The sequence below is a fragment of the Mustela putorius genome, unplaced genomic scaffold, assembly GCF_011764305.1.
Source record: "Mustela putorius furo isolate JIRA1106 unplaced genomic scaffold, ASM1176430v1.1 tig00003942_pilon_pilon_pilon, whole genome shotgun sequence".
NCBI classification, from domain to species: domain Eukaryota; kingdom Metazoa; phylum Chordata; class Mammalia; order Carnivora; family Mustelidae; genus Mustela; species Mustela putorius.
In genome coordinates this window covers 11,903,916-11,916,244 of record NW_025422087.1, presented here as the reverse complement: position 1 = coordinate 11,916,244, position 12,329 = coordinate 11,903,916, and the positions used below count along the sequence as shown (strand labels likewise).

The 12,329-nt window shown below is 37.0% G+C and overlaps 1 protein-coding gene across 1 annotated transcript in view; it reads left to right on the top strand.

The window, feature by feature from the left end:
- TRPC4 (transient receptor potential cation channel subfamily C member 4) overlaps positions 1-11,621 on the top strand; it is a 199,969-nt gene extending 188,348 nt beyond the window's left edge. Inside the window, exons 9-11 of the mRNA XM_004779530.3 lie at positions 6,347-6,388; positions 6,515-6,604; positions 8,575-11,621. Of these exons, the coding sequence (XP_004779587.1) occupies positions 6,347-6,388; positions 6,515-6,604; positions 8,575-9,297 (855 nt within the window). The 3' untranslated portion in view covers positions 9,298-11,621. The remainder of the gene's footprint in view (positions 1-6,346; positions 6,389-6,514; positions 6,605-8,574) is intronic.
- The last annotated feature ends 708 nt before the right edge of the window (positions 11,622-12,329 follow it).

Genomic DNA, 12,329 nt, shown 5'->3' with positions numbered 1-12,329 from the left:
CAGTTCTGTTCTCGATCATTTCAGTGATGATTATAGGATGTAAGACCTTCCCCTGTGAGAGTAAATGCCTACGAAAGTCAAGTGATCTTTACACGACAAAAAGAGAGCTACCATTGTTGATGGTAGTTCCACTGTATAATACTTAATAATGTCACCAACTGACAAAAATTATCACTATGTTTACTGCAAAGAGTACATATATTATGGGTTGAATTGTGTCCCCCCCCAAAAAATACTTTGAAGTCTTAAATTCCAGTACCTCAGAATGTGACCTTATGTGGAAATAGGGTCATTGCTGATGTAATTGGGTTCAGAAAGGTTATTAAGGAAGTGGAGTCCATATAAAAACATGATCTCGTGAAGACACAGAGACACAAGGAGATCTCCTTGTAAAGACAGAGGCAGAGAATGGGATTATGCAGTTGCAAAGCAAGGAACACCAAGGATGGAGAGCCACCATGAGAAGCTAGGAAGAAGAAGGGATGAATTCTAGCCTCAGTCTCAGAGGAAGAGTTCCCTGCCAACATCTTCATTTGAGACTTCTTGCCTCCAGAACCATGAGACAATAAATTTCTGTTGTTTGAGCCACACAGTTTATGGTATTTCATGCCTAAGAAACTAATACAACATATAGCATATGCATCTGTGCTTACTCATTTTTATTCAAAGAAATATGGATCCAGTATTTAACGGTGTTGACCCTCAAGTTAAGATGTTTTGGGAGAAGGAGGCAAAAATCATAGAATACATAGTAGGTGTATTCAAATGTTTCTAAGTATCTACTTGACAGTACTTGATAGAAAGAGCAAAGTGTAAAGAGTGAGTTCTAGTGATATAGAACTGGCACTGCCATGAGAACACTGTGGTATTGTAGTTACTCACTCAACTGACTCAGCTCTGTGGGCCTTACTTATAAATGAGGCAATGAGACTAGAACCCTTTGGGGGTTTTGGTTTTGGGTTTTGTTTTGTTTTGGCAAGGAAGGGCAGAGGAAGAGGGAGATAGGGAGAGAGAGACTCTTATGCAGGCTCCACACCCCACATGGAGTCCAACACAGGTCTTGATCTAATGACACAGAAATCATGACCTAGCCAAAATCAAGAGTTGGATACTTAACTCACTGAGCCACCCAGGTGCCCCTAGGGGTTTGGTTCTAATAAACAATAGATCTGTTTTGAAATTTAAAAGCCAGTCTGATTTCCCTTGGCCTTTGGTAGATCCTGGGATATTAGACAATTAAATTAACTTTAGCCTAAGAAAGCTAATTAAAAAAAGAAAAAGGCCATTATATGCATTCTTAATAGAAACATTTACAAATTATCAATGATTGTATTGTCCACAGTAGTTTTCCTGTGTTAATCCCGAGAAACATGGATTTGTGGTTGGATACACTATTGCATCTGGGCATATACTCTTCGAATCTTTTCCTTTAGTCTTAACCTTCCCCCAAAATCCAAAATAGACAATGGTATTGCTACTTTAATGTCCTCTGTCAGAATCACCAAAGTGGAATTCTTTGCTATTTTTTAATATTACCAACATCTCAGCAGCTAGACTAAAAATTTTTGTCTTCATAAACTCATTCCAGCTGCCAAGTCCCCCGGGCTTCTGTTCCCTCTCCACATTTTCATCCCGTTGTGACCCTTGTTTCTCTTCCTTTTCATTCACACCAACACCGGTTCAGCTCACACCCATTCTACCCTTCCATCATATTCTGTACCAGCATCCCAACTGACGTCTTATGTACTGATTCTCCATATTCCTCTTTCCTACCCAGTACTGCTGCCACATGATTATCATAGAAGTTCCACTTTTATCACATATCACTCAATTTGTCAAAACCCCAGGTGCCTACCAACCACTGAATTCATTGTGCTTTCTGAGATTCTGCATAAAGAACCCATGCTAACTTTCCAACAAGAGCTAATCCCTATATCCTGATTATCAGAGCACATCACAACTGTACTGGTGGAAATCGCCCTAACACGTTTCTCACCCTCCAGCACCAGCATATTGCTGACCGTATTCCTGTCTTCTGCAAATCTGAATGTCTGTGCTTCTGTCAAAGTCCCATGATTCTTTCAAGTCCAATCTAAAATCCTGTTCCCTGTTTGAAGGCTGCTGCTGGATCTTTCCTTAGCCCAATACTACTTTTTGTTTCCCTGTACTCAAAACACATTCTTAAGGCACTCCCCATGGTTTTGCTTCTCTTTTGTTTGTTTTTTTGTTTTTTGTCTTCATCTCTAGACATTCTTGGCATCCTACCTAGTAGACTATAAGCCATTTAAGGGCAAAAAGTATGTTTTATTCATCTCTGGGTTCTTGCAGCTTTTGCCATGAATGATAACAACCTAATAAATACATCTTAAATTGGCCCCACAAGCTAAGATTCGTGAAAAAGGAACCCACAAAGGAAGATTCACAGAGGTCACAGCAAAAATCCAATATCATGCAGGGATATTCAAAACACTTTTGGGACCTCAAAAAAGATAACTGACTAGAGTTATTCACTTATTAAATTGGCTAAAAACTGGAACACTGGCACCACCAGATGCTAGTATGGATGTGAAGCAACAGGAGCACTCATTCATTGCTGGTGGGAATGCAAAAGGGTAAGTTGCTTTGGAAGACAGTTTGATGGTTTCCTACAAAACTAAATATATTCTTACCATGCAATCCAGCAATCGCACTCCTTGGCATTTACTCAAAGGAGTTGAAAACATATGTCCATACAAAATCCTGCACAAGGATGTTTATAGCAGCTTTATTCATAATTGCCCAAACTTGGAAGCAGCCAAGATGTAGCTCAGTAGGTGAATGGATAAATAAGTTATGGTACATCCAGATAATTGAATATTATTTATTCAGTGATAAAAGTAAATGAACTATCAAGGCATGCAAAAACATAGAGAAACCTAAATATATATTATCAAGTTTAAGCGGCCAATCTGAAAAAGCCACATACTGTATGATTCCAAATATATAATATTCTGGAAGAGGCAAAATTATGAAGACAATAAAAATATGAGTGGTGGTCAGAGGTTGAGGTTGTGGGGGCAGAGGAGGAAGGGATAAATAAGCAAAGAACAGAAGAATTTTAGGGTAGTTAAAATACTCTGTATTAGAATATAATAATGGATACATGTCGTTATACATTTGTCCAAACCCATAAAAGTATACAAGACCAGGAATAAACAGTAATGTAAACTATGGTCTCTGGTTGATAATCACTCATCAATTAGAACAGTGGACCACTCTGGCTGGGGACATCGATCATGGGAGAGGCTGCATGTGTGGGGAGTATGTGGGAAATCTCTGTACCTTCCACTCAAATTTGCTGTGAACCTTAAATTGCTCTAAAAAGAGTTTTCATAAAGCAAAAATACCTACAGAATTTGCATTACATCTATCCATGTTTACTAAAAACCTCTCCTCACACTATTATTTAAATACAAATTTCTTACTTCCACACCTCTATTGCCTAGGTTAAAAGCATTCAACTCTTTAGCTAAATAAAATGCTGCCCTCAAGCCTGAAATGTCAAGCAAATCACACAAAGAGGGACAATTACATCTTCTTTTACTTCCTCTGGGGTAATCCTGATATGTGTCAAATTATTCACAGGTTTTATGGCTCAGGAATATTTTTTTTAAACTGCACTAAATCACGTTATTAAGTGAAAAGGGGAAAAATGGAAAGAGGATGGGGACTAGTTAGTTAACATTAGTGATAGATGTCTTAAATCTCTTATCTCATTCAGTCTTCAAAATCATCTGGTGCATTTAACTTTACATAGCAAAATAAAAAATGGGAATGGGAGAGGACCTCAGAGATAATTCCTTGTTTAGACTCAGTCACTTTCAAACACAGGTGTGACCCCCTAAGTACATGTTCTTAAAGTGACACCCCACCACCTCCCAGGTAGTAAGAAAATAGAGACAGGTGGGCATCATAGTAGTGGTCAATAGGAATCAGTTCTGCGGTGCTAACCAGAAAAGGAGAGATTACATAGAGAGGAGAGATATCTGAACTGCATACTTTAGTGGTCATCATTTGGTGAATTTATTGCATTCACTTCTGTTTTCGTTATCCAGAATAGGATTAGCTTCATCGGTTCTTATTTTCCTAGGATACTGGAGTTCGGTTGGCTGATATAATCTCACAAGAATACAGATATTTGTGCAGTATTACTATGTAGATGTGTAAGAACACTGTCTGGCAAAAACAATTAACTATATTAATTCATGCTTAAATCTGGGATAGGGATAGGAATAGCTCCTGAAAGTAATCATAGGAGATTTTTTCTATGTTCTCTCTGTCAGTCTATTTTGCTTCTTTAAAAAAAAAAAAAAAAAAAATTCCCTAAAAAAAATCAATCTCAGATTAGTTTTCAAAATATAATCTTTGATCTTCTTATATTTGTTTTAAAAAATTTAAATGTGTTTATGAGCAGGTTCTGCTGAAAAAAAGACAGTCTGTGCTCTTATCAATACTAAAATGCATCATGATGATTTTCACTTGTTACTTGTAATTTTCTGATTCTGTCATTTTTAGCTTTAATTTTGCATTAAGGAAATTTAAAGTTAAATCTTGACTTCAAGCTGCTCTCTGCTGACTACTTTTTATTGGCTTTTTGATCAAAACAGGGTAACAAAATGCAAGAGAAGAAGCCCAAAGTAATCAAACTGGAGTTGATTAAATTCTATACTAAATTCAGAGTTTCTATCTACTTAATTGTGGAATATGGGTATCCTGTACAATATTTATAGTGATAGTGTTAAAGAACTTGGTATATAGCTTGTTTTAGTATTTCTGTCCCCCTGAAGTAACTTTAAGGAGATCTGGAAGGCCTGTGTCCTTACAGAGTGTTTTTTGTCTTGAATTTCAGCTGAGCTATGTCTCAATAGGAGTCATATACCTCCATCTTGTGGCTCAGTCATAAAATCCCCATGCTTTCTTTTTTCCAAGATATTCTAATTTTGTAGTAAGTTTCAAACTTTCCAATCTCTTAATGAATACCATAATACCAAAATACCATATTGAAAATTTGTTTAAGATTTGTGTAAAACTGAATGGTAAATAATTAGTGGCTTTTAGGAAGTTAAGCATTATCTCAGCTGTTCCTAAAAGTCACTAATAATCATGAAACACAAGTCTATTCTCCTGGCCAGCCAGTGAAAAAGCCATTTTTCCCTATTTCCCTAAAGAGACAAAAAAGTTTCTTTTGTCTTGTTTGATTTTTTTCCCCTAATGTTATTTCACAGTGATGTATTCACAACTCTTTTTAAAATTCCATTTTATCAGCCTATGATTAAGTATTTAGTAAGGAATAAGATCAAAAGATTTATTTAAACTCTAGATACATTATCTTTTTGCTTTCTCACAATTTACCAAATTCATTCCTTTACTACAGAAATATTTTTTATTTTAATTAGGTCAGTTTTTAAGAATCAATACTGATATTTATTCAACATGCACAAAATGGGAATTATGAAGCTTTTTTTTCTAGTATCTTCAGAATACCCATGAAATCTGCAATTATATAATTTTAGTGCCGTTTATTATTTAACTCAATTTATTATGGACTCTTTTTTAGTCATTAAACATCCTTTCTCTTTGTTCTGCACTCCAGAATCACTCCTCTGTACTAACTCTAGCTGCACTCCCAAACCATTCTGATCTTTTCAAAATGACAGCTGAGACATTCATTTTTTAAAATGATGAATTTATGAGCCCGATGTTTGAGCAGAACTTTTTATTTTTTTGTTAAATCCAACCACCTAATTAAAGCAGCAAGTCCCTTTTAATGTACATCTGATTGAAATTAATGTTGGGGGGTTTAGTGGTCTAACATTGTTTCTGATTACATGTTGCATATCATAGCTAAATTCTGAAGCTTGCTACACTGATATTTATGAAGACCCCCATATTGTAATAATATGAGCTTTTTACTCTACAGAATTTTTTTTATTTGATATTTCTCTTATTTTTATTTTGATATGTCTCATCTGTGTCTCTTAGATTACTTCAAGTAATTTGGAGTACATATCAGCTATGATTATCTAATTCTCTGTCACCTTCTATTAAAAGAACAACATTCCCATCATTGTTAACTTGATCTATATGTTAATTGCTGTAGAGATTATAACCTTGCACTTCGTTGCTTTGTTTCATTCATTCTTTTGATTCATGTGAAGCACTCTTTAGCTATTGTTCATTGTCTAGTAAAATTTTCACTTTGGAGAAGTGAGGATAAATATAATCTCAATTAAAAGAACAATGAATTATTTTCCAAAATGGTAATACATAACTCTAACTGAAAAGTCAATGCCTCTTTCCTTTTCAGAGGCGAGCTGCTGATAATTTGAGAAGACATCACCAATATCAAGTAAGTTATTCTATTGTATCTTGAAATTTTCCTTAAAATAAACTATTGCTCCTCTTCAGAACTGACTCAAGAGAAAAATCATATTTTTGCACTGAATATCAATTCTTGTGTTTTGACATACCTCAGGAGGTTATGAGGAACCTGGTAAAGCGATACGTTGCTGCAATGATCAGAGATGCCAAAACTGAAGAAGGGCTGACTGAAGAGAACTTTAAGGTAATCATTTTCATCCTCATCACCAGGAGACCGGTTCCGCAGAGCGTGGAGCCAGACACAGCACATTTAAAATCAGAGCTGGAAACTCAGCCATGTCTTCTAGCAAGCCCATGTGTTGTCTCCCCCTCCTGTCCCTGCTCCACCTCCTTCTAAGATTTATTTATTTTAGAGAGAAAGAATGAGAGCGGAATGCAGAGGGAGAGAGAGAAAATCTCAAGCAGACTCCCCACACTGAGCGCAGAGCCCAACATAGGGGTCGATCCTATGACTCTGAGATCATGACCTGAGCTGAAATCAAGAGCCAGGCGCTTGACTGACCGAGCCACCCAGGCGCCCCTTCTTACTTTTAAATTCAAGGCTGTTTAACTATTAAGAAGAAAAAAAAGTGGTGAAATTTCTTTTCAAAATATATTGTTTTTGAGCACATTTAATCTGAAATATGGAAGGCACTTATACTTGGAGGCAGAGAAAACCCTAGAGTCCAGCGGTATTTGGACTTGCTGATCCTACCAGCACTCTAATGAGTGAGCTTTAGTTTTTGAAATTTCAATCTGATTTCTGAACCTGAAACATTTAGTAACTAAGAAGCTAAAAGCAACAAGGAAAACCCTGTTTGTGCTCTGCACAGCTTTGGTAGTAGAAAATTCAAGGTTTGCGCCTAAGTGTAGCTTACACACTTAGTCTTTCTCCCTTTTTATTTATTTTTTTATTTAATTTTATCAGAAGAGTGAGGTGGAATACATGTAATGTATATATGCTTGCACATGTGTATAAAATACCTTTGCTATTCTGCCTGAGTTCTTAGAGGTTTTAGAAGAATGAGCAAAGTCAGTAAGGTCATAGAGGCAAAAACAAGTAAAAAACCCTCCAGAAGACTCTTTTTTTTTTTTTTAATTTTTTTTTTTTTTTAAGATTTTATTTATTTATTTGACAGAGAGAAATCACAAGTAGATGGAGAGGCAGGCAGAGAGAGAGAGAGGGAAACAGGCTCCCTGCTGAGCAGAGAGCCCGATGTGGGACTCGATCCCAGGACCCTGAGATCATGACCTGAGCCGAAGGCAGCGGCTTAACCCACTGAGCCACCCAGGCGCCCCAGAAGACTCTTTAACAGTGAAAAGCAACAGGTCTCACAAGAGAATAGAGATAAGCAGCTGCTTTGGTAAAAAGGTTGATGAACTGCAAAATGTAAAGCACAGGTTGGAAGTTGTCCAGGATCCGAAATATTCTTTGCTGCCACAACATCCAAATTTTGTAGTTGAATGATTCATGGTGTGTTGGGAGATTGGCTGGAGGCAGGAGGCCACCAGGAAGGCCACAGTCAGGTTAGGGCTGAGCATTCAGTTGTCTGAAAAGATTAGGACTATTGAGAATTCAGTTGTCCAAAAAAAAAAAAAAAAAAAAAAAAAAAAAAAAAATTAAAAGTAAAGGATGAATCTAAGACATGTTATCTGATTTGAAGCAATTCGTGAGATTTAGTAGCTCACCCAGATGCTGAGATAAATTCAGCTCCAAGGTGGCAAACTATTGAAGGTAACTGTCAGCTCGTAGAAGGGCAGCAGCACTGTAAGTATTTTGTTTTAGATAGCCTTTGGGACAAAAAAAAAAAAATGTGCTAATATTAAAAATCTTTTTAAAAAATGCATCCCTGAGAGAACAGAGGTGCCTTGAAAGCAGATGAAGCTTTTGGAGAGGAAGCGTTTGAAGCTGCAGGCCCCCAGAAATCCAACATACCCTTGTTTCTTTTTGCATGAGCTCAGGGAGTCTCCACATTACTACAGAACTCCAACCGGGAAATTAGCAGGAACCCAAATGACTCCAGTACCAGGGAGACAATCGCAGCAGAGCGGAATCCTCGCTCTTAAAAATGAGTGAAAACACAACAGAACCCTGTGCGAAGCGCGCTCATGATGGTTCCTGAGGTCTATTTGTTTCGGTCCTAAGCTAATTTCGTCATTTTACATCCCACCTAGGAACTAAAACAAGACATTTCCAGTTTCCGCTTTGAAGTCCTGGGGTTGCTACGAGGTAGCAAACTGTCCACAGTACAGGCGGCTCAGGCCACGAAGGAGTCCTCCAATTCGGCCGACTCGGATGAGAAGAGCGATAACGAGGGCAGCGGCAGGGACAAGCGAAAGAACTTCAGCCTCTTCGACTTAACCACGCTGATCCACCCGCGATCCGCTGCCATTGCCTCCGAACGACACAACATAAGCAACGGCTCGGCCCTGGTGATGCAGGAGCCCCCCAGGGAGAAGCAGAGAAAAGTGAATTTTGTGACCGATATCAAAAACTTCGGGTTATTTCACAGACGATCCAAACAGAACGCTGCTGAGCAAAATGCAAACCAAATCTTCTCTGTTTCAGAAGAGGTCACTCGTCAACAGGCCGAAAGACCAATGGAGAGGAGTATTCAACTGGAATCTCGAGGGTTGGCTTCCCGGGGGGACTTGAACATCCCGGGTCTCAGTGAACAGTGTATATTAGTAGACCACCGAGAACGGAATACGGACTCCCTGGGCTTACAGGTGGGCAAGAGAGTGTGTTCCTTCAAGTCGGAGAAGGTGGTGGTGGAGGACACCGTCCCAATCATACCAAAGGAGAAGCATGAGAAGGAAGAAGACTCTAGCATAGACTATGACGGAAACCTCACCGACACAGCCAGCCATGAGGATTACGTGACCACCAGATTGTGACACTTGAAGGAGGAAGCGTTGGTCATGCATATAGATATTTTCCCTAGTGCTCTGGGGAGGGGGAGAATTAGCAAAAGCTAACTAACACTTTATATCATTTATCAACTGTGGCATAGTAATGCGTAACATGTTTAACTGAGGCAAAGGCGATCAGAAACCCTGGTTTTGTAACCAGCTTTTGCTTTCACAATTTGTTTTACCCATGTTTTTGGTTGTCGTTAATAAATGCACCGTGTATTCTTGTACTGTTGCAATAATCCACAGGAAATTTTTAGCTCTCTTTTTCAACTAAAACAAACGCAACTTATTCATGTGGTAGTTGACTCCTATGATAGATATTTTTATATGCAAAAAACAATGTAGCTGAACTATTCGAGCTTTTTCGTAATTTTTTAGGGTCTTCAGAGATGGTTACTCATCAAGGTCTTTTCAGACAGCCTTATAGTGTGGCTTTAATACACAAATATTACCAAATTATTTCTCATAGCACAAATTAAAGTAAGCAAGCCCTTTACTCATGGAGTCAGGATTAAACTCCCTCTTAAAACGGAAGTCAGGTGTACTTTGGAGTTTTTGATGGCCCAATTTTTCCTTTCAGTAAGTAAAATAAATATTTGTCTTCATAAGTACTGACAATTGATGATTTTTAATGAGATTTTGTCAAGACAAAAGTTTTATTTCAAGTTTTTTTTAATGACCTTTTATGGGTTCAATTGCTAGTCATTATAAATACCAGGCTTTATGAATAACAGAATTTCAAAACATGGCAAAACTTCTCAGTGCTAGAAAAGAATAACAGTAAATTAGAATAGTTAATGCACCTTAAACAAAGCAAAATGATTTCATTCTCATAATATCCAGATGAAAATAAATTCATTCTAAACTCTAAATCTAAGTAAAGTTAAATTGTATTTTCAATCAGTGTGACATTGTCATGAATTCAAAAGAAGTACAAAATCCTCATGGTTTCCTCATCTTTCTCCCAGTGGCTGGTATATATTTCTTTAAAATTAAACTCACCCAAAATCATTATTAATTTTAGCAGTAGATACAAATGTAAAGCTTTCCCCAGAGGGACAATATTCTTAATTACTTATTTTTTCTATTGTTTTAAAGGTAATCTAGATTATATTACACTCATTCACGAATCACTAAAAACAAAGTATTTTTACCTGATATAAAAAGGCACTGGAGACTTCATAAAGTTTAAGTTATATAACTTGTGTCTATACTATATAAGCCACCATGGAAACAGAAGTTCCTTCACCGACCGCATACAATTAACATGTATTTCAAATCATTAGAAAAATGCTGAGTTGGTTTTACTTCAGAAACTCCCTCCATGGACTAGACAAATTGTACATGATTTAGCATTGACCCCAAATTGCATAGTTTCTGATTACCATACATGGAAAATAAGGAATAACATCAGTAACAGTGCCATCCACTGTCCTATACGCAGTGCAAGAATCAACATCTATGTACTACTCACAACAACTACTCACTGAAGGAGCTCCTATTCTTATCCCCACTTTATAGATGATGAAAGCGAGGCAAGCACTAACTGGGTAAAGGTGCACAGCTAATGATGGAGCTATGATGGGTCCTCCAGGGCCATACCCTTAATTACAATATGTACTCCCTCTCAGAACATAAACAGACTAAGCAAAAATGTCCACTTATAGGGGTTACTGTTGCTGCTTCTGAAAGGATGTATTACGAGAGAGAAAGAGCTTGGTAAATTCCATAAATCTGTGTTCCCTCTTGTAAAGCAAGAGGAGCGCAAAAAATTAAAGATACATGTGATTTTTTTAGACTCAATCGTATTATAGAAGTTAGTAGATTTAAAATACATATTTGGTAGGAGACATCAGAATTCAACTGGAAGTACTAGATTTCAGTTTTCAAATAAGCTACAACCCAGAGGCACTGAGATACTACTCTTTCCTAAATCTGGTTTTGTCTTCAGGATAGGGAAATGGGTCTGGTAGGTTTGGAGAAACAATAGGGCTAATGCCTGTTCTTACTGCCTCAAGCGCACATTTATCTCAAATATGTTAGGACTCACAATAAGCCCTGGGGATAACAAAACACCCAAACTGTTCTAAGTCAGACAGACATTCGGTAGTAAGGGAACACAGACCTATTCTCAATACTTGCGGTGTTTTCCAATGATTCTATTTTGCTGCTTTTGTTATTAATACTGTTATTTCTAAAGTAAAAATCATATACATCATCATTATACATAATTTCCAGAATTTAATTTCAAATGTCCTCTGTTCCTTCAAATACCACCACTGACAATAAAAGCAACAACAACAAAATATGTTCCCAGGGATTTATTTCTATCAGGGATTAGGGTGCTGATATTTTACAGGGAAACATGGTGATAGCAGAGAGATTTACTTGGAGCCAGTAACCCCCTCCTTCTCATGTTCTGAAAATGATGGTTTTTAACAACCCTCAGATGTCACTGACAGATGCGTTTATAAGTTTAAACAAAATATCAGATATTGTTAGTATAATATGTTCTAGGATTGAACATTGTTCTGAATAGAAGGTGATATTAAGTAGCATTAATGAAGATGAAGAGTAGGGAAAGAATAAGAAAACATAAACAGCAGATTGCAAAATAGAAGGATGATATTTTTTGAGGTCTTTAAATGAGTAATTTGGGGTCTCTTTTCATTTCCATTCATATTTCTATTAACATAAATTCCTAAACACCAAAGAGAGGTTTGACATTGCACCTTCATTTGTATAAATACGTTCCTATGTTTCACATCATTTTGACCTTGTTATTTGTTGCTAATCTTTACTTATTTATTGCCAGGGTTAGGTGGAAGAATGTCTAAAAAATTCAGTTTAACTTTAATAGAATAGCACTTCATTTATCACCTATTTTGGAAAACCCATTTACAAGAGAAAATGCTATGAAGATGCACTTCACCATTTGCAACAGATGTATTTCTGAAAATATCTGTGTAAATAATTCTGTATCAACTTCAGTAGGGAAACTGGCTATGTAAAAA